This window comes from Alexandromys fortis, unplaced genomic scaffold, assembly GCF_014885135.2.
Source record: "Alexandromys fortis isolate MF-2015 unplaced genomic scaffold, M_Fortis_MF-2015_v1.1 scaffold_91, whole genome shotgun sequence".
In the NCBI taxonomy this organism is placed as follows: Eukaryota; Metazoa; Chordata; class Mammalia; order Rodentia; family Cricetidae; genus Alexandromys; species Alexandromys fortis.
In genome coordinates, this window is record NW_026067968.1 from 3,473,579 (window position 1) to 3,495,410 (window position 21,832).

Consider the following 21,832-nt stretch of genomic DNA (forward strand, 5'->3'; position numbering starts at 1 on the left):
GTCACCAAGTGGGTGCTGGGAACTGAACTTAGGTCCTCTGCAAGAACAAGTATTCTTAAGTGATAAGTCATCTTTCCAGCCCTCTCCTGACATTTCTGAACTTCAAGGATAATAAGAAACTCCAGCTTCTGGGGAGTTGTGAAATATTGAACTATGTAAAGATGTGTTACATTGGTTTATGCTGTGGAATATTATTTTAACTGTGAAAGGTGGGCTACATTTGTTTATGCTGCATTTGTTTAGTTATGTACAGATGTGTTGCATCTGTTTCACCTTGCCTGCCTAAGGTACCTGACCGGTATAATAAAAAGCTGAATGGCCAATGGCTAGGCAGGAGAGGGACAGGTGGGACTGCCAGGCAGAGAGAATAAATAGAAGGGGAAATCTAGACTCAAGAGAAGAGAGAGGAGAAGATTATGAGGGGGAAAAAGAGGGACATGCCCAGGGTCAGAAGCCAGGCAGCAGCCAGCTAGCCAGACATGGAATAAACACAAAGAAAGAAAGAAAGAAAGAAAGAAAGAAAGAAAGAAAGAAAGAAAGAAAGAAAGAAAGAAAGAAAGAAAGAAAGAGGGAGGGAGGGAGGGAGGGAGGAAGGGAAGGGAAGGGAAGGGAAGGGAAGGGAAGGGAAGGGAAGGGAAGGGAAGGGAAGGGAAGGGAAGGGAAGGGAAGGGAAGGGAAGAGAAGGGAAGGGAAAAAGAAAGGTAAAAATTCCCTAGACAATATGGTGCACCAAATGTAGCAGACTTTTTCCTTTGGACCACACAGAGACTTATTAGTTATGAGTGCTTGGTCTTCTCTTCGCTCTTATTTTAATCTTTTTCTCTTTATCCACGTTTTATCTCAGGGCCTTTTAAATGTAACGTAAACAAATGTAACACACCTTTACACCATTAAACTAATATTCCGCAGTATAAACAAATGTAACACATCTTTACATAGTTAAATATTCCACAACCAGGGAAGGCATCACATTTCTCATATATAGAAGTGCCTTTTGCCCACCCCGAGATGTCTGGCCTTAGAACCTGTGCTACAGGTTACATAGCAAAGGGGATTGCAGTTGCTAGTTGGAGGGTCTTGTATTGGCCTATTTTCTATGTCATCACACAATGCCTGAGGCCGAGGAATGCATAAAGAGGTTTACTTAGCAGTGTTGAAGTTGGTAGCCCAAACTGCTGGAAACCTGCTCTGTTGAGGACTCTAGAGTGAGAGCACAGGGTACCAGAGGTTGAGAAGGGACTGGTTTGTTCTTTCGTTGTAACTGCCTTTCAAGAACTAGCTAGGATATTGGGAGAATTCTTTAATCCTTTATAAGGGTAGCATCTCCAGTGACCTAATGACCTCCCAGGAGGCCTTATCTCTCGCAGCTTCCCCTGCCCCACAACATAGGCCATACCAAGGCTTAAGCCTCTAATGCATATATGAACTCTTGGTGGACAGACTCCATCCAAACTGCAGCAGTCTTCAGTTTGGGGGTGACACGTATAACCCCTGGTTCAGTGTACTCACAGGGTCCCTAACAGTGGGAAGATGATAACAAAGAGGTCAGAGGGAGTGACCACAGGAGTAAGGTCCATATGCTACTTGAGTCAAGGTGTGTGGGCAGCTTCTAACATGGGGACAGGTGAGGGGCAGAGTTTCTCCAAGTCTCCAGAGGACTCAACCTACCCAACTTGCTTCAGACATCTGCACAACCATGAAGTCATGATGTGCTCCGTTTCGAACTGCCTAGGCCTGTGTATTATTTGTTTGCCATGTCTGCCACAGACACTAATGCACAATGTGGAAGACAGAATCAGACGGCCTTCAGCGTTTTAAACTGTGACTTAGAGCTAGAAGCTCGGGGATCTCTGAGGAACAAAGACTACAGGCCTGCCTAAGACTCCATTTAGTACAGCAGAGAAAACAAAGGTCATCCCTTCTAAAGAAGTCATATGTCTCCTGTACCCATCTTCTGCCAAACCCGGCAAATCCTGGGTTTTGTTTGTCTGCAACTTTAGCGAGCTAGAATTTGCCTCCTCCCAAGCTCACCTTGTGAAAGTGTGCACTCAATGGGCTTAGCATATTCTAGAGTGTGCCACCGTCACTACTAATTTTAGATGGCTTTTCTCATCTCTCCAAAGAAACCTCATTTGCTAGGGCTGCCACGACAAAATCCCACGGTGTGTGATTAAACAACAGCTGCCTATTTCCCCACAGCTCTGTGGGCTGGAAGTGCAAATAAAGGTACCAGCCGTGTTGTGTGTGTCATAGCGCATGTGTTTGAACACTTGGTCCCAAATTGGAAGATTGTGGAATCTGCAGGAGGTCTTGCTCACAGGAGGAAGTGGGTCACTGGGGATGGGCCTTGAGGCCCTGCCCACTTTCGGTCCACTAGCTTCCAATAATCCCAAGGCTGAGAGTGCCATTAGTCAGCATCTGAGCATAGATGCTGTATGTAATCCGCCTACCTGATATTTCACTGCCGTGTTTGAAAAATCCCTTCATTTATGATTTTCTTTTGTTCTGCAGCTCTAAATATTTGTTTTTACTTCATGTGCATTGGTATTTTGCCAGTATGTTTGTCTGTGCTAGGGTGTTGGATCCCCTAGAACTGGAGTTACAAAAAGTTGTGAGCTGCCACATGAATGCTGGGAATTGAACCCAGGTCCTCTGGAAGAGCAACCAGTGGTTTTAAACACAGAGCCATCTCTCTAGCCCTGTTTTGCACCTCTGAAAGCTTCTTGAAACTGTTCCCGTGTTGGAGCATGGTGTTTGGGGTAAGCTGAATCTGTGTTCCTGGGCCACGCTCACTCATATTTGGCTCCAGAATAACCTTCTCATTCCCTTTGAGATGACAGCTTTGTTTTTGAGCTGACAACAGAAAAGTGTGCTATTTTTATCCTAGATAAGCGTCTCTGCTGTTTTTTTACTACTTCTTATTAATTTCTTGTAATTTTGAAATTATGTCTTATTTTGTCACAAGAATTATTTATTATACTCAGATTGCTCTCCTTCGGTGTCTTCCTGACTTGGGATGGCAAGATGGCTCAGTGGGTAAAGCCATTCAGTTTCTGCACATGAGTAAGGAATTGCACTTGCAGCCTTCAGTCCTTGGAAACTAAGCATTAATCTACTGACAAGGTCAGAGCCCTATGCTCCAGTGACTCCCTCTGAGATCCTATGCTCTTGCATTGGACACTGAGTTCCCAAAACATACTCTTTGGAAGACACACTGAAACACCATGGTGCCGCTCCTCCAGAACTTCTGGCCAGGCTGCTCCGGGAATGTAGTTGGCCTTATCTTCTTGAATGGTGGGAACGCTCAACTCCAGGCAGGACTGCAACAGCCATGTGTTTCTGTTTCTCCTCAAGACCCACAGCTCCTGCAGGACAGCCACCCTAGGTTCCCTCCCACTGCCCCAGTCTAGCTTCCCCTCAAGTATTCCCTGTCTTGGTATTTTCCCAAGAAGGGCGGGCAGCAAAGCCCTGGTGTAGAAATCACCCCCTTCAAGCTTGCAACAGGATGTTAAGGAGTCACCAGAGGAGTGGAGGAACTCAAGAGGGGAAGAGTTAAAACAGAAATCCCAGGCTAGCCTCAAGTTGTGAGCGCAACATGGATCAAAGGTCATTTTCACTTCTTGCCAGAACCAGAACACAAGCATGCTTTCTTTGTTGGTCTTCCATGCCCAACTGCAGCAAGTACAAGTACTTTCCACTGGGAAAAGGAAAATGGTAGTCTCCGCGTCACTCAGCGAAGTCACTAAATTAGCAGTTCAGGTCCCAAGGAGGTCTCCTCAATCTGTTTTCTCATCAGCCGGCTCCATGAGCTGCAGGAAGGGCTGGGGGAGGACAGACAGGGGCCACTCCCATCCTCTGCTGTGTCCTGCTTCCCTGGGCAGGATGCTGATCTTTGTCTAAAGCAACTCTAGGATGCCTGCAGTGCAGATGGCCCACATTTAATACCATGGCAGCTCAAACACCTCCAGTTCCTCATCCAATAGGTGGGAATCCTAAAGCCACCTTACAGGCTGCGGAGGATCAGGTGAGGCACCAACTACAGTAGGAAACTGACTCTGAAAGGCTCTTTCCCACAATTCTCATCACCCCTACCTGTCCTTCTCCTTCCCCTAACAGCCAGCCATTTGAAGCCAATGTCTATTTAGCAAAGCTTGCAGGTACAGAATGAAGGCTTTATCCCTTGGAAGTAGAAGAATTTGTGTTTTCCACTCTTTTGATACAAAATGTTACAAAAAGTTAACATTTTTGAAACACGTGACTTCAAGATTTCTTTCTGGAGGCCACCAGTCCTCAACTTTGAAAATAGTTTCTTCACAATGTCAGTGATTTTATGACACGTGCTGTGTGGGGTGGAAAGGCAGACAGTATCTTCGCAGCAAACCCGCCAGTTGATGTTTATCACAGCATGGCAACAACTTGTTAGATCCCAGGACCCCAGGGGCAACAGGGAAGACACCCGATCTGGAGATGAGTAACCAAATACGGGAAGGGTACCAATAAGCCAGGCTGGAATCAAAGGATGCACCAACCAGGGCTAAGCCTGTCTCTCCTGGACACACCTAGGCTGCTTTTGAGTGACCTGAGGCTCGAACATCCGTCATTCTTAGGATGTGACAAGGCTCTTCTGTAACAAACAGACCAATCTGGATCCCAGGAAGACCGAAAAATGAGGTTAGGAGGGCTATAACCTCAGGCACTGCTAACAGTACAGCAGGTTAAGGAATCCACTAGATTGCTGTTTTCCAGCTCATAGTGCTCTGTGAATGCCCTGGAAAGCCTGTACAATAGGTCGCCAGGTGCCACTTGGCACCCTCCCGGCTCAGCCTCGCCTCCCAAATCACGCCCTTGGTCTCACACTTCTCCACCTACCCTTCCCTCTAGCTCCGCCCCAACGGGTCCGCCTTGCTTCAGGTCTACTCCGAGCTCCGCTCCCAGGCCCACGACCCTCCAGGATTCCGGCGGAGCTCCACCCAGTTTCTCCCTACTAACTCCTTCCTATAGCCTCTCCTTGTTCCTGCGGGGCCATTCGACGGCGCCCACCGCTTTGCCCCTTCCTTGGTCAGGCCCGGATCGCCAAGTACTGTCTCTAGACATCTTCACCTTGCAGTTTAGCCCTGCCCCTCTGAGTCCTAGACCACGCCTACTACCCCGCCTCCTAGACCCAAGACCCCAAAGCTTTCCTGCTGAAGTTGGCACCAGTCTTTCTCTTGGACACAGGGTCTCACCATGTAGCCCTGACTGCCCTGGAACTCAATAAGTTAACCTGTTCCTCTAAATTGCAGTTTTGCCTTTGGGTCCCAGGCCCCGCCCCCTGCCCCGCCCCCAGACCCGATTGCCCAGTTACCCTTTCCACAAGGCTTAGCCCCGCCCCTCTGGACTTGGGCCACGCCTCTTGCGCTCCGCCTTCCTAGAGGCGCGGACCGTGGATCCCCGCGCCTTTTGTGTGGAGCTTCGCTGCCGCGCGCGCCCTTTCCCTCAGCCGCTGCCGACCGAGGGGCGTCGGCGCGCGCAGTCCCCTCAGCGAGAGGAGGGGCGCCCCGCGTGCACCCCGCACCCCATCCGCGGGCCGCCGCCCCGAGTCTCTGACGGGCGCGCGCCCGCTCGCTCCCGCCCGCGAGACCCCGCCGCTCGCCCCCTCCCCCGGCCCGTCGGCGGGCGGCACGCGCACGCGCCGGCTCGGGCACGCGCGCCCGCCAAGATGGCTGGGGCCGGGGCCCAGCTGTCAGTCGCCGCCGCCGCCGCAGCCGCCGTGCTGCCCCGCAGCTAGCGGCCCGGACGCCCGCCGGAGAAGATGAGCCCCCGCCGCCGCCTGCAGCTCAGCCAGACGCGGAGCCGCCGCGCCCGGGGCCGGCTGCCTCGCTAGCGCCCCGTCGCGCCGCGCCTTCACCCCCGGCCCCGTGCCCGCCCGGCAGCCACGATGAGGTGAGTCGCGGCCGCGAGCGCGGCGAGGCCGAGAGCTCCGGGCTTGGGGGGCGGGGTGCCAGAGCATCGTGACGGCCCCGGAGCTCCGAGCCGGCGCCCCAAGCTCCCGAAGACTCGCAGGCCCGCGGGGTCCACGGGAGGCCGCGCCCGCCCTGCGGTGGTGTCTTCCCACCGAGCGCGCCGCGCGGCAGCCGCCGTCCTGCACACTTTGCTATCGGTAGCTCTCCGCCCACAGGGTGCTCTCCTCTTCATCTTTCTTTTATGACCTGCCCCTTTTCTCTTGCAAACCTGCCATCCTGTGTAACCCCAAAAGGTATGGCTACTGATTCAGCCAGTGAGCCTCGTCAACACCCAGAAACTCGCGTGCGCTCTTCGTTCGCCGCACCCACCCTTCTTCTCCAGGTTAACCGTACCCAGATTTCTGGGGTGGTGGAAGTAGTGGTGTATGCTGTTTTTTTTTTTCTGTGCAATTTTATCTTCTAAACTCATCTTCTTTTTATCTGTATTGTGAACTGTATATAAATCGAATAATGCACTATGTAATTTTGTGTCTGGCTTCTTTCTTCAAAGGTATTTCTGAAGTTCTTCCATCGTGTTTCTATGATCTCTGGCCATGCATAGGGTAGAGAGTCCACAGTTTAATTCAGTCTACTACTGTTAGTGGACTTTTGAATTGTTTGTAGCTTTTGCTATTAACGCTGCAGTGAATGTGCCTGTGTACTTCCTAATGCTTTGATTTTTCTTGAGTATGTATTATGCCTACCCACAAGTAGATTTTTTGGGGGGAGGGGTTGGCCTTTTTTGAGACAGGATTTCTCTGTGTAGCCCCAGCTGTCCTGGAACTCACTCTGTAGACCCGGCTGGTCTTGAACGTAGAGATCCACCTGCCTCTGCTTTCCAAGTGCTGGTGGTTAGCTGGTGCACACCACCACCGCCTTGCTAGGTTCTTTTTTAAACATAAAAACACGCATATCTTCTGCTGTAGTGGATAGAGCAGAATTCCCAAAGTGGTGGTACGACTTTACACCAGTAAGCATTTAATAGCTCTTGTTTAAAATACTTGGCAAGCCTTGCTAGTGTCTGCCTGACATTTTAGCCATTCTGGTGAGCGTGAAGTGACAGTCCATCAGAGTTTTAATTTGCAGTTTCCTGTTGACTAACGAGGCTGATTGTCTTTTTGTGTTTGCTTGGCATCTCTTGTAAAGTGCCTGTTTACTGTCCGATTTTGCTTGAGGGGTTTACTTGTTTTTTCATAATTTGTAGGGTTTCTTTTCCTAAATGAAGAAGATAGGTTGTTGACATCTTGCAGAAATCTCAATGTTTTGCTTCTCACGTGAAATGATATTGTTCACCTGGAACTGAAGTATGAATATGGGATTGAATATGAAGTAGGGATTATGTTTCATTTTTACCTCGCATTATTTATTCCTCATTGTTTATCAAGGTCATCTTTTCCTCAACTGCATTGCTGCCTTTGTCATCTTCTATCTGGAGAACTTTTTTTTTTTTTTTTCCAAGACAGGGTTTCTCTGTGTAACTTTGGCTGTCTTGGAACCTGCCCTGTAGACCAGGCTGGTCTCAAACTCACAGAGTTCCACCTGTCTCTGCCTCCTGAGTTGAAGAGCATCCTTTAGTGGTTGTCTGTCTGTTTCAGTATAGGTATCAGACTAGGAGCCTTGCACTGAGCCATATCTACAGCTCTTGTTTGTTGGACTTTTGTATCTTTTAGGTATATGTGTGCATACATGTTTGTGTGTAAGGGCACACACAAGTCTGAGGTTTGCATTGGGAGTCTTCCTACATTGCTCTCCAGTTTATTCATTGAGGCAGGGGCTGTCAGTGGAACATACAACTGGCCAGTATGGGTAAGATTCACTAACCACCCTCTTGGTCCTGTCTCCTTCTAACAGCTGGAATTGCAAGGAGGCTGCCACAGCTACACAACTTTTATAAGGGTTAAAAAAATATATATATACACCTTCCTCATGTTTGCTTAGCAAGCGATTTATCCTTAGAACCACCTCCTCAGCTTTAATTGTTATGTTTTTGAGACAGGGTCTTGTTCTATAGCTCAGGCTGCTTACGAACACAGTAGCTCAGACTTGCCTAGAACTCACCATCTTCCTGTCTACTAAGATTCCTTGAGTCGTTTTGTGTGTGTGTTTTGCTAACAACAGGTTGCTGTTAGGTTTTGTTTGAAAATGCTTTATTCACTTTTTTTATGGTTCATAAGCAATTTTATTGAGATGTAACTCATACCACAAAGGTCGTCGTTTTTTTTAATATTTTATTATTTATTATGTATACAATATTCTGTCTGTGTGTATTCCTGCAGGCCAGAAGACTCCATTACAGATGGTTGTGAGCCACCATGTGGGTGCTGGGAATTGAGCTCGGGACCTTTGGAAGAGCAGGCAACACTCTTAACCTCTGAGCCATCTCTCCAGCCCAGGTCGTCGGTTTTTAGAATATCCACAGAGCTGTGCAATCATTACTTCCCTTCCACTTTAAAAGAATATTTTCAATAATTAGCTGCAGAACTCAGGACTTCATTAAGCATTTGAAAGCTGTCTTGTAGTCTGACTTGATTGTTCCTGTTGAGAAGTCACTGGTTATGTTGTTGTTCCTTTTGATAGTCTTGATCTGTCTGCTTCTTGTTTTTTGGTTTATTTTTAGTTTTGAGATAGGTGCTCACACCGTAGTCCAGGCTAATTTCAACTTCATGGCTGTCCTTGGTCTCTTGAATGCTGGTATTCCAAGCCTGAGCTGTTATACCTGGCTCTGCTTTTCAAGTGTTCTCTTTGCCTTTGGTTATCAGTAATTTCACTAGGCGCACTACTTCCCTCCCACTCCACCCACCCCCTCTCTCTGTCTTTCAGTCTCTCTGTCTCTCTGTCTCTCTCTGTCTCTGTCTCTGTCTCTCTCTCTCTCTCTCTCTCTCTCTCTCTCTCTCTCTCTCTCTCTTTTGATTTCTCACTCTCTCTGATGAAGTCTAGTCTAGCCCACACTGGCCTTAAGCTTGAGATCTTCCCACCTCAGCCTCCCAAGTGCTGTTATGGCAAGTGTGCAACAGTGCTGAATCTCAATCTCTTGTGTGTTTTTATCTTTATAGTTGGGTTCTTATGGTTTTTGTTTTTTTCTTTTTCTTTTTTTTGAAATAGGGTCTCACTGTAACTCTGGATGTCCTGGAACTCACTATGTAGAGTAAACTGGCCCCAAACTCACAGAGTTCTGCCTGCCTCTGCTTCCAAGTGCTGGTCTTATGGCTTCTTGAATCTATGGATTCGTGTCTTTCATTAGCTTTTCGTGCATCCGTCATTAGGGCTGCTTTTACCTATTTTCTCTTACATTTGCTTCTAGGACTGCAGTTGTTTATGTGGATCATCTTATAGATATGTTTCTCTTTCCTTCTTTACCCTTTGTATTTATTTCTCCATCCTTCATTCTGGAGTTCTCTTCATTTATCTCTCTTCTGTTTTTTAGTAGAAGCAGTTATTGAAATTACCCATTGTATTCTTTTTTTTATTTATTAAATATTTCTGTCTCTTCCCCACCTCCGCCTCCCCTTTCCCTCCCCTCCCCCAATCAAGTCCCCCTCCCTCGTCAGCCCAAAGAGCAATCAGGGCTCTCCGTCCCGTGGGAAGTCCAAGGAAAACCCTCCTCCGTCCAGGTCTCGTAAGGTGAGCATCCAAACAGCCTAGGCTCCCACAAAGCCAATACATGCTATAGGACCAAAAACCCATTGCCATTGTTCTTGATGTCTCAGTAGTCCTCATTGTCCGCTATGTTCAGTGAGACCTGTTTTAACCCAGGCTTTTTCAGACCCAGGTCAGCTGGCCTTGGTGAGTTCCCGATAGAGCATCTCCATTGTCTCTGTGTGTGGGTGCACCCCTCGCGGTCCTGAGTTCCTTGCTCATGTTCGCTCTCCTTCTGCTCCTGATTTGGACCTTGAGATTTCAGTCCGGTGCTCCAATGTGGGTCTCTGTCTCTGTCTTCTTTCATCGCCTGATGAAGGTTAATATTCAGGAGGATGCCTAAATGTTTTTCTTTGGGTTCTCCTTCTTATTTAGCTTCTCTAAGAACCCATATTATAGGTTCAATGTCCTTTATTTATGGCTAGAAACCAAATATGAGTGAGTACATCCCATGTTCCTCTTTTTGGGTCTGGCTTACCTCACTCAGGATAGTGTTTTCTATTTCCATCCATTTGCCTGCAAACTTCAAGAAGTCCTTGTTTTTTACTGCTGAGTAGTACTCTAATATGTATATATTCCATACTTTCTTCATCCATTCTTCAATTGAAGGGCATCTAGGTTGTTTCCAGGTTCTGGCTATTACAAACAATGCTGCTATGAACATAGTAGAGCATATATTTTTGTTGCATGATAAGGCCTCTCTTGGGTATATTCCCAAGAGTGGTATTGCTGGGTCCATGGGTAGGTTGATCCCAAATTTTCTGAGAAACCGCCACACTGCTTTCCAGAGTGGTTATACAAGTTTGCATTCCCACCAGCAATGGATAAGTGTACCCCTTTCTCCACAACCTCTCCAGCATAGGCTATCATTGGTGTTTTTGATTTTAGCCATTCTGACAGATGTAAGATGGTATCTTAAAGTTGTCTTGATTTGCATTTCCCTGATCGCTAAGGAAGTTGAGCATGACCTTAGGTGTCTTTTGGCCATTTGAACTTCTTCTGTTGAGAGATCTCTGTTCAGCTCAGTGCCCCATTTTATAATTGGGTTGATTAGCCTTTTACAGTCTAGTTTCTTGAGTTCTTTATATATTTTGGAGATCAGACCTTTGTCAGTTGCGGGGTTGGTGAAGATCTTCTCCCAGTCAGTGGGTTGCCTTTCTGTCTTAGCGACAGTGTCCTTTGCTTTACAGAAGCTTCTCAGTCTCATGAGGTCCCATTTATTCAATGCGGCCCTTACTGTCTGTGCTGCTGATGTTCTACGTAGGAAGCGGTCTCCTGTGCCCACTTGTTGTAGAGTACTTCCCACTTTCTCTCCTATCAGGTTCAGTGTGTTCAGACTGATATTGAGGTCTTTAATCAACTTGGACTTGAGTTTTGTGCATGGTGACAGACATGGATCTATTTTCATTTTTCTACAGATTGAAATCCAGTTTTGCCAGCACAATTTGTTGAAGATGCTCTCTTTTTTCCATTGTATACCCATTGTATTCTTAAGTTCAGTCACATCTTTCAAATCACAATCTGACCACCTTTTATAATTTCTAGTTATCTATTTAACTTTTCAGCCTTGTCTTTTATCTCTCTGAATTCACAATTTTGTCTGTGTTGGTACATTTTCAGGGTCTTTTTCTGCTTATTTTCATGCATATTGTTTTTGCTCCTTGTGAGCCTAATTTTTTTTTGTTTTGTTTTTCTGAGATGGGGTTTCTCTGTGTAGCCCTAGCTGTCCAGGTATTCACTGTGTAGACCAGGCTGACCTTGAACTCAGAGGTTCATCTGCCTCTACCTCTGCCTCCTTAGTGCTGGGGTTAAAGGTGTGGGCTACTGCTGCCCACTGATCAGGTGAGTTCTAGCCAAGGATCACCTGTCCAGAGGTGGCACTGCCCTTGGTGGTCTGGGTCCCTCCACATCAATCTTTAATCAAGAAAATGCCCCCCACAGACTTGCCTACAGGCCAGTCTAATGGAGGCAGTTCCTCTACTGAGATTCTCTCTTTCCAGGTGACTCAGTTCCTGTCAAGTTGAACTGCATAAGCACCTTCTCAGTCTCTGGCAAGCCCTCCCACAGTGGCTCTAAGCAAGCATTGCTCTTTTGCCTCTGGTGTTTGTGTCTCTGTTCAGCTAACAGATTCTTCTGATTTACTTAGTCTACAGTCATCAGACACAAAAGTCCTTGCTTTTTGCATTTTCCTGGAACAGTCTGAGTCAAAATTCAGTTCTGGAGACTTATGCTGCCGGGTAATGGAAGCTGTCGAGAATAGTAACAGCCATTTGCTTGTGTTTTGTCCCAGCTGGGTTCATTTGTTTCTGTTAGTTTGTTAAATGTTCTTGGAGCTTCTTTTTTCTGTCCCCAAATGTGAACTCCTCGTAATATGTAATCAATTTAAAAAGTGACATTTCAGCTCAGTAATGCAAGTCAAATATTGGGAGGTGGAGAGTGTGAGTTTCATGCTTCAGGCTCGTTTATTTCTCCTGTGTGGCTTCCTTAGTTGTTGATGACTTAGTAAAAAGTTTTGAAGAGACTGCAGTATTTGACCAGAAATAGTACAATTCCTAGTTTCGTTCACTGGGTCCAGTAAGACGGCAGCTATAGAAATTTGAGTTCTTAAAATTACTTCCAGGATGAGTTGTTCATTCTCTTATTCTTTTTCCTCCTTACATTTAATTTTAATATGGTTTTAAATTAGTTTAATTTGGTTCATTGTTGAAAAAAATATTGATAGCTGGGCATCTATAACGTTTATATTTACTTGGAAGTATTTGACTTTTGCAAATAGTAGATGAGACCAGGGATCCTTTTGCCTGTAGTGACTGTTGATTTGATTTGGCTATTTGTAACTATAGGAAAACACCGTCTCTCCTCCACTTTCACATCATGGTGATCAGCATAAAGGAGCCAGGTGGCATGCACCTGCGGTGCCCAGGAGGCTGATGTAGGATCATTTGAGCAAAGGAGTTTGAAGCTAAATTGGACAACATAGTGAGACTCCTATCTTAAAAATAAAGCAACTTACAAGAAAGAAATAGAAGGCGTTTGTGACCTCAAAGGTGTGATTTCCTCCACTCTGCAAGAGTAGAAACTAGCTGAGTCTCCTCCAGTTTCATTCAGTTCTTTTTCATTTGGTTGGATTTGATTTTCTGAGACACAGTCTTCCTATGTGACCAAGGCTGACCTGGAACTCTGTGTTTCTCAAACTGTCTTCAAGTTTACAATCATCTTGCCTCTACCTCCTGAGTATTAGAACTTTTATAGTTCACTCCTGATAACTGTCTGTGTCAACTCCCACAGGCCAAGGACATAGTTCTCAAGACTGCCCAGCAAATAGTTACCATACCTGAAGGAGTCACGGGAATTTACAGGGTTCCTTTCGTGCCTATTGCCAAAATCCAAAGGTGTATGACGGTAGCTGTAGTGTCTGGTGAAGTGAGGGTCCTATAATCCCTATACAGCATACCTAGCTCTGTCAGGGCCAGCTGTGTACATAGAAGGCATGGCTAGTCTAGTATATGGGCAGGTTTGTGTGTGTTGGGAAGATCTCACGTGACCCAGAGCTCTGTTCCAGTTGCGTGTTGTGTAGAATGCCGATTACAGTAGAGCATAGTATAAGATGCACAGACACTCTGGCAAACAGGCCTTGTTCATTCACTGTCACCGACCTTCTCTTACTAGCAAGGCCAGGCCAAGTACCTTTCTGAACTTACTGCTCTAGGTCGAGGGTAGTAGGAAAGAGCTTTCCAGATGTTTTTGCCCTCATGGTAAGATTAGTTTTAGAGGACATAGGTCATTATCAGGATCTCTATTTCTCTCTCTGTTGAAATAGGAGCGGCGGAGCTGCGTCCCCAGCACCCTGGCCGCCTGCTAGCTCATGCCCGAAATAACAACACACAAATTGTATTCTTTTAAAGACTGCTTGGCCCATTTCTATCTAGCCTCTTCTAGGCTAATTCTCACATATTAATTTAGCCCATTTCTAATAATGTGTGTAAGCACCCCAAGGTGCGCTTACCAGGAAGATTCTAGCCTACGTCCATCCTGGGTCGGAGTTGCCTGGGAGAGCAGAGCCTGGCGTCTCTGCTCCAGAGAGCAGAGCTGTCGAGTCTCTCCGGGAGCAGAGCAGAGTCTGAGCTCACTTCCTCTTCCTCCCAGCATCCTATTCTGTTTACTCCTCCCACCTATGTTTTAACCTATCAGTGCCAAGGAGTTTCTTTATTGCTTAACCAATGTCCGCCAGTGGGGAGGAGCCCTGTTTCCAGTTTCTCTGTAGGTGTTAGCTATGAAGATAGAGTGCCCTAATCTTTAGGGCTGTGTGAATGAACACAGCTTTTTATTTATATTAAAAAATTTGAGTTTAACTTATTCAATGTACTTTTAAGCAACCTTAGTTTAAGAGTCAGGCAGCCTTGGATTCTTCTCAGGCTGCTGCCTTTTAGCTAACTCATTGAACAATTAACTTTTTTTTTTTTTTTTTTTTTTTTTTTTTTTTTTTTTGGTTTTTTGGTTTTTTGAGACAGGGTTTCTCTGTGGTTTTGGAGCCTGTCCTGGAACTAGCTCTTGTAGACCAGGCTGGTCTTGAACTCAATTAACTTCTTTGATCCTCTATTTTTAAATGAAATATAAATATGGTAGTCCTACTTCCCAGGGTTTTGTGACATCAAATGAGAACATATTCAAAGTTCTTAGCTGTGATATTTACTCTGTTCCATCACAATTTCTTCTATGAAGAAGATAGTCCCTGGAAAATATGGAATGATTCTGAAAGTTTTGTCAGATCACAATATAATGTCCTCAGTGTGTGATAATTTGGGGGGAGAGGGAGTGTTAGAAACAGAAGTTATTATTGGTTCTTCAATATTTATTAGTTTACTTGTTTATTTGATTTCTATGCTGGGGATCAAACCCAGGTTTTGCACATGTTAGATTAGCAGTCTGTCACTAAGCCACATCTCTTGTCCTTGGTTTGTTATTTATGTTGTTACATAGACTGGCCTGAAATTCAAGATCCTCTTGCCTCAGCTTCCCAAGTACCAGGATTCCAGGTATGTGTCACCATGCCTGATAAATACTTCAGCTTTAAAAATGAGTCAGGGTCATGTTCTAGAAAAGTCACAAAAGGCAACTGTTAAAACAGGAGACCTTATTTCTGTGAAGAGAAGATACTGGTACCAGAAGGGCAGATTAAGAAGATACGTATTGCAGCAGAGCACATTTGACTCTAAAACTCAAAAAACAAACAAGAGACCTGAGCCTCTTTGTCTGGACTGTGAGAAATGCTTTTGTAAAGCTCTACACATGTCTTCTTTTTATCTTCCAGAGTCTACAGACAGTTGAGCTTATACAAGCTTGACTTGAGTGGTCTCTTCACACCTCCTCTGTCTTTTGCCCTATGACAGGTCTGTGTGGGCCTGGCCTTTAAAGGTTCTCTCCTGTAAACATTGTGTGCCTTGCCTGAATACTGCAGCTTCTGGGGAACTGTGGTCATTGGCTCTCATCAGCCACCCTCTCAAAGAATCCTTAAGCAAGAAATATTCTGATGAACTAAACCACACAGTTGATCAAAGTCTTGTCATTGTCACCTTGCTAATTCCTTAGCCTTCAAATTTAGACTTGGGGATTTAGCTCAGTATCCCTAGCTTTGGTCCCCAGGACCACCATAAGCCACTTCCCTGAAAAAAATTCAAAGCTTAAATGTCGCTTTCTTATGGAAGTAGTCCTTGCCCTGTAGCCTGTGTGAAGAACCTTCCCTGTTTGTTGCCTGTGGACTGTCCTATGTTTTCTCTTATGTATATGTTACCTTGAATTCACAGAGATCCACCTGCCTCTGCCTCCAGAGTGCTGGGATTAAAGGCGTGTGCCACCACCACCTGGCTGCGTATTTGTTTTTAATACTTAAGTTTGCCCTGTAACACCACAGGCTTTGGAAAAGGAGAAATTACACCCCTTTTGATATCTATTGGACCTATAGGGCCTACCACTATGCCTGGTACTTGGTAGATACTTTGTAAGCATTGACACTGACACATACAACTAAAGTGGATGGCTCACCATGGCGTCATTCCAGTTGGCTTCCATTCACCTAATTATGATATTGCAGACAGCCACGTCAGTTGGTAGACATTGAACAGAGACGAAAGCTGTTTGCATTGTGCTTAGCGAACTAACACATTGCTGGATGGCAGTGCCTTTGTCTGTTGTCATACTGCTGCCATATAGTATTGTTTGGTGACATGGTGGATTTTTCCCATTATTTCCTTTGTAAGAACTGTAACACTCACTATCCCAACTGTCCCTCAAACTTTATTGAGTATGGAAATCATCAGTAGCAAAGGGAAGGCGTGTGTATGTTTCCAGAAGGTGATCCCAGGTCTCCTGCTCTATGGAGAGGGAGGGAGGGATCCTTATGTCTAAGGATGTAAGTTTTGTAGGAAGACAGAGCAGAGAGTCCAGCTCTCATATAGTCTCCCCTGCTCAGTCCCCTCTGTTGCCATCTAGTGCATTAGTGTCAGGTTGCTGTTGAAACTTTATCAGCTGAAGTCTGTGTTTATTCCCAGTCCTTCACTTTTCACTTTGTGTGCTTTTTCTGTTCCTTAGGCTCCTCTTGATGGTGAAAGTTTCTCTGATTTTCATTTTCCTTTTTGGGGTGATTTATTTAAAAAGTTTTAATTACACATATATGTGTGTTCATGTTTGTGCACATGTGTGTGGGTGCCTGTGGAGGCCAGAGACATTGGATTAACTGGAGTTACAGAAGATTGTGAGTCACCTGACATGGCTGCTGAGATCCTCTGGAGTAGTCCTCTTAACTGCTGAACCATCTCTTCAGCCCAGGCCTCTCCTGTCACTCACTGTGACTGCTTTGGAGGACTACTGGTGGGCTGTGTTGAACGATTCCTCTTCATTGGGTTTTCTCTGATGGTTTTTTTTTTTTTTGGTAATTAGCCTGGGATTTTAACTTTGGAGGAGAGGAAGCTGCATAGTTGAAGTGCTGGTCTCATCGGTTAAACAGAGGGCGGGTACTAGACTGACAGCGTTGCTGACCTTGGTCACTTGCTGATGATGTCATATTGCTGGTTTCTTTTCTTCTGGTTTTCTCTTTCCCCTCTGTGTTACTTTTCTCACAGTGACCAGATATCTCACAGAAACAATGCAAGGAAAGGTAACTTGTTTAGAACAAAAAAAAAAAAAAAAAAAAAAAGGGATTATCAAGTGCACTGCAAGGTAGTGGTAGGCAGGGGGCCTTCCAGGGACAGGGAGGTTCTTCATTTTCAAAGGGTTGTTTGCCCCATGCACATATAGAGAAGCTCATGGGGATGGGAGCATGTGGAGACAGGAAGAGGGTCCTGGAGACAAGAAGAGGGTCCTGGGGACAAGACACTGCCTTGCAGGCAGTGGCCTGCTTCCAGCTTTGCCCTACCTCCTTAGTTTCCAGGACTCAATATAGCACCAGCAGCTGAGGCCCAATGGTTTGGTACACACACCCGAGTGGCACATCTCATAGTCAACTCATAACACCCTTTATACTGTACTCTTTCCATGGAAGCCATTGTGCACAGCCCACATGTAAGTGATATGATGCACTGGTCAGTGGTTTTGAAATGTTAATAGTATGTTAATGTATATTAGACAAACACCAGTTTATCTTGTCCATAGTGTTTTGGGTGTGTTTCCCAAAACTGAACTGGAGACCAAGGCTTATGTGAGAGGAGTATGGAAGGAGATATTACTCTAGTTACCTAGTTTTATAGGCACTGATATTTGAGAAGAAAGGGAAAAATAAGTATGTATTAGCTCCTACTCCACTTGTCCAAAGTAGCCCTCAGCACACTACCACCTGAGTCTGGTGACAGTCATTGGTAGATATCAAGAGGTGGGACTGCCATAGCATCTTACTGCGGCACAGCAGAGAACCCAGAAGTGGGCCCTTGTAAGCACTTGCGTATTACTCTTACTAAATAAAAGGTAAATATATTTCATTTTTCAATTCTCTCAGTCACTGCTTCTCAAATCTTTAATTTTAGCCCATCAATTCTTTATACTCCTGGATTGAAGTCAGCCATTTTGTTTGATTCTTAATGCATGTGTTTCTGTGTGTGGTTTTATTCAGACATTCAAATCTCTGGTCCATCTGGAATTTAACAACTGGCTTGAGAGATAGATTCACCTTTACCCTTTCCAAATACTACCCAAATACTACTCCTTAGAAAGCCCATTTGCTCTCAGGGTTTGGAGTCCTGTTTTTTTTGTTTGTTTGTTTTTGTTTTGTCACAGATAATCAATTGTATCTGTCTCTGGATTTACCATTCTGTTCTCCTGGTCTGTATTTATTTATCCCTGTGCTGATACTAATAACTGATTTTTAATTAAAGAAGCTTTAAGTTGGTTTGAACTTTTTGTAGGGTTAGTACTATCATCATTGCTTTGGTAAGAATCCAGTAACTGTTTAGTCCATGAGACTGGATATCTCACCTGGTCTTTAGCGTATTCTGGAATCCCAAAGAAGTAGGCTCCAATGTCAGTGAAGGAATGGGTTTGTCAGGCAGATTGAAAGCAAGCTGGCAGAGAGGGCAAATTCCCTTCTTCCAAATCCTTTATAAAGGCAGCCAGAAGAAGGTGTGGTCTAGATTAAAGGTATCTTCCTACCTCAAAAGATCTGGATTCATTGTGTATCTTCCCACTTCAAAAGATCAGAATTAAAAGTGCATCTTCCCCACTTTAAATTATTTAAGGAAAAAAATCCCTTATTTTTTGGGTTGCTTGGGTTTTAATTAATTCCAGATGTGGTCAAATTGATAGCTGACCAAGGATAGCTATCACAAGCCAACCCTTTGTCAACTTGACACACAATCGTATCTCCATATGTCAGGCTTAATTTCCAAATGAAAACAATGGCCAGATCATATTTGCACCTGTGGTGGTTTGAATATAATACCATATATATTTGAATGATTGATCATTAGGGTGCGGCAACTACTAGAGAAGGAGTAGAAGTGAAATGGGTGTGATCTTGCAGGAAATGTGTCACTGGAGTAGGCTTTGAAGTTTCAAAAGCCCCCCCCCCCCAAAAAAAAAGTGGGCATGGTGTCCCACCCCTTTAGTCCCAGCGTTTCTGAGGCAGAAGCAGGCAGATCTCTGAATTTGAGGCCAGGCTGGTCTACACAGCTAGTTCCAGGACAGGGTTACAAAGAGAAGTCCTGTCTCCCAACAAAAGCCTAAACCAGGTCCAATGGCTCCCTCTTCCTGCTGCCTTCAGATCCATAAATAGAACTCTCAGCTACCATGTGTGCCACTATGCTTCTTGCATAAGGATAATGGACTAAACTTCTGAAAGTGTAAGCAAGCCCCAATTAACTGCTTTCTTTTTATAGGAGTTGCCATAGTCATGGTGTCTCTTCACAGCGATACACTAAGACAACACCTAACATGACATAACCACTGATATTCTCTTAATGATGCTATATTATATGATAAAGACATTGAGGAAAGAAAGCACAAATATCTGTACAAATAGTTTCTTAACAAATAGGACAGAAAAACTCATGTTAATTATAATCCATGTTTCTGGTCACATGACCTTAGTTGGTATTCATAACTATCTTTCTCTACTACCCATTCTATATTTTCTCCAACCTCAGCAAGCACCTCAAATAGGTGTTGACTCTTTTCCTGACAGGTCCGTGACCTTTGTCATCCTGCTTGGATTAGGTTGTTATGGTTTCCCATTGACTTTAATCGCAGGACATGATAGCACAAGAGATGCCCTAAAACAGTGTTTCTTAACCTGTGGGTTGCAACCCCTTTGGAGGTTGATCAACCCTTTCATAGGGGTCACCTAAGACCATCAAAATCACAGATATTTGCATTATGATTCCTAACATTAGCAAAATTATAGCTATGAAATAGCAACAAAAATAATTTTATGGTGGGGGTCACCACAACATGAGGAACTGTATTAAAGGGTCTAAACATGAGGAAGATTGAGAACCACTCACTGCCCTAAAGGTTCTCCGGCAGTCTAGACATAATCTCTTTCTCCATAGGAAAAGCAATCCAATTTACCTTTGGTAAGCTGGATCGATCACACCTCCTAACACTGTTATTTCTTTCTTAGCTTGTTGACTTAAGGTCATCAGAAGCCCAAAGTGGCTGGTGGGTAGTCTGAACTTCCAGTTCAATAGGATGCTCATTGTGGCCCCTGGCAGGAACATTCCCCACTGTATAACCAAAGCTTCTAGACCAGCAAAACTTAAGGTTGCAGGAACAGAAAACAAAAACCTTTACAGTGGGTCACTAGGGGTGAAAGTGAGTGGAACTATTCCTTTTTATACCCCTTGATTCCTGAACCTCTGGATCCTGGCTATATATTGGACATCGATTCAAAGCATGTATCACCTTCTGAGAACTCTGCCTGAGCCCTCCAGGCAGCTGCCACCTAATTGACCATGTAACTGTGTTTTCAAAAGGCCATTTCATCTTTCTATCAGTCTAGCTACTTCAGGATGGTGGGGGTCATGAAAGACCAGTGGATTCTATGATCATGGGGCACTGTTTTACTTCTCTGGCTGTGAAGCAAGTTCCTTGGCCAGAAGCAGTACTGTGTGGAATACTGTGTGGAATGCTGATAGATAAGGCATTCTGTAAGTTCGTGATGGTAGTTTTGGCAGAAGCGTTATGTGCAGGAAAGGCAAATCTATAGCCAGAATGGCATCTACTCCAGTAGGGACAAAGCATCAGCCTTTCTACAGAAGTGGCTCAGTGTACTCAACCTGCCACCAGGTCACTGGCTGGTCACCTGGGAAATGGTGCCATATCTGGGGCTCAGTGTTGGTCTCTGCTGTTGGCAGATCTGGCACTCAGCAGCAGCTGTAGCCAGGTCAGCCTTGGTGAGTGGAATTCTGTGTTGTCCAGCCCATATATAACATCCATTGTTGTGGGAATGCATTCTGCCAATAGCTTTGGGGTACCGGCCTTCAAGAGTGGCTTCTTGCCTGCAAATGTGATCTCTTAAAAGGAGAGAGAGAAGTTGCACATACACGCTCTCTTGGGTTGTGAAGACTGGAGTTAGGTAGCATGAAGCAGTGTGTGGCCGGTTCCCAACTCCCTAGATTCATGAATCTGTTCTCCCCAGTACCCCTCAATAAATTTATATATATCAATATATATTTCTTTGTGGTTCTTGCTATTTCTGGTGCCCACATGAGCAAACTGCCCCACATAGCTTCACGGGGCTAGCTTAATAACCCCTGCCTACCCCACCTCACCCTTAACCCCCCTCCACCATGCCCGCCTTTGTTTATTGGCCTATTGGGCAATGACCAGAATGACTTGAGAAAGAGGCTGACTGTTCACAGAATGGGTCAGCTTTTTTGAGTATTGAATTCCTCCTCTGCTTATGTCACCTATGGTGAGTATTTACATGGGACACAAGTATCTACACATCCTTTGTCCATTTGGAGAGATCCATCCACATACTTCTTCCCCAAATGCTTCTCATCAGTGTTCCAATTACGCTCTTTCCTAGTCCCTGACCATCCAGCCAATCCATTGGCTACAGCTCATGAGTTGGTGAATAATCACACATTTGGCCATTTCTCCTTACAAACAAACCCTAATACCATGTGTACTGCTTGAAGTTCTGCCCACTTGAAGGTTTCCCCTTGTCTTTGTTTTTCGGGGTTGTCCCAGAAAGGAGCTGTAATGCTGCAGCTGCCCACTTCTGGGTGGTGCCTGCATAATGTGCAGAAGAACCATCAGTAATCAAGCCCTGGTCTTCTCTTCCCCAGTCACCTGATCACAGCGCACACCTTTTGAGGCTCTAGGTGAATGTTTGGTGGCAGACGGCTTTGTAATGGGAGTAGAAACTGCATGTAGTTTGCTCTTGCCTTCAGAATCTGCTCAGGCTCAGTCACAGATAGACCACTCCCATTCATTAATGGGCTTCTGCTGTGCACGTCCTACTTCATGACTTAGTGGGATGTATAGCACCCAGCTTATGATGGGCAGCTCAGGTCACATGATAACTTGGTGGCCCATTGTCAGACAGTTTCCACTAAGATCCAATAGCAAATCAAGAGCTGTCTCTCAAAGAGAGAATAGTTGTCTGCAGATAATGGCAGAGCCTTGCTCCAGAATCTCAATGTCTCTACAGGCCTGCCAAAGGCTCCAAACAGCATCCCTATCTGCCACTTACACACTAGGTACCATTGAGTCTGCTGGATCAT

The 21,832-nt window shown here is 45.2% G+C and overlaps 1 protein-coding gene across 1 annotated transcript in view; it reads left to right on the forward strand.

The window, feature by feature from the left end:
• Positions 1-5,440: 5,440 nt before the first annotated feature.
• The window catches only part of Evl (Enah/Vasp-like), a 152,417-nt gene continuing 136,025 nt past the window's right edge, over positions 5,441-21,832 (forward strand). Inside the window, exon 1 of the mRNA XM_050154731.1 lies at positions 5,441-5,922. Within this exon, the coding sequence (XP_050010688.1) occupies positions 5,918-5,922 (5 nt within the window). The 5' untranslated portion in view covers positions 5,441-5,917. The remainder of the gene's footprint in view (positions 5,923-21,832) is intronic.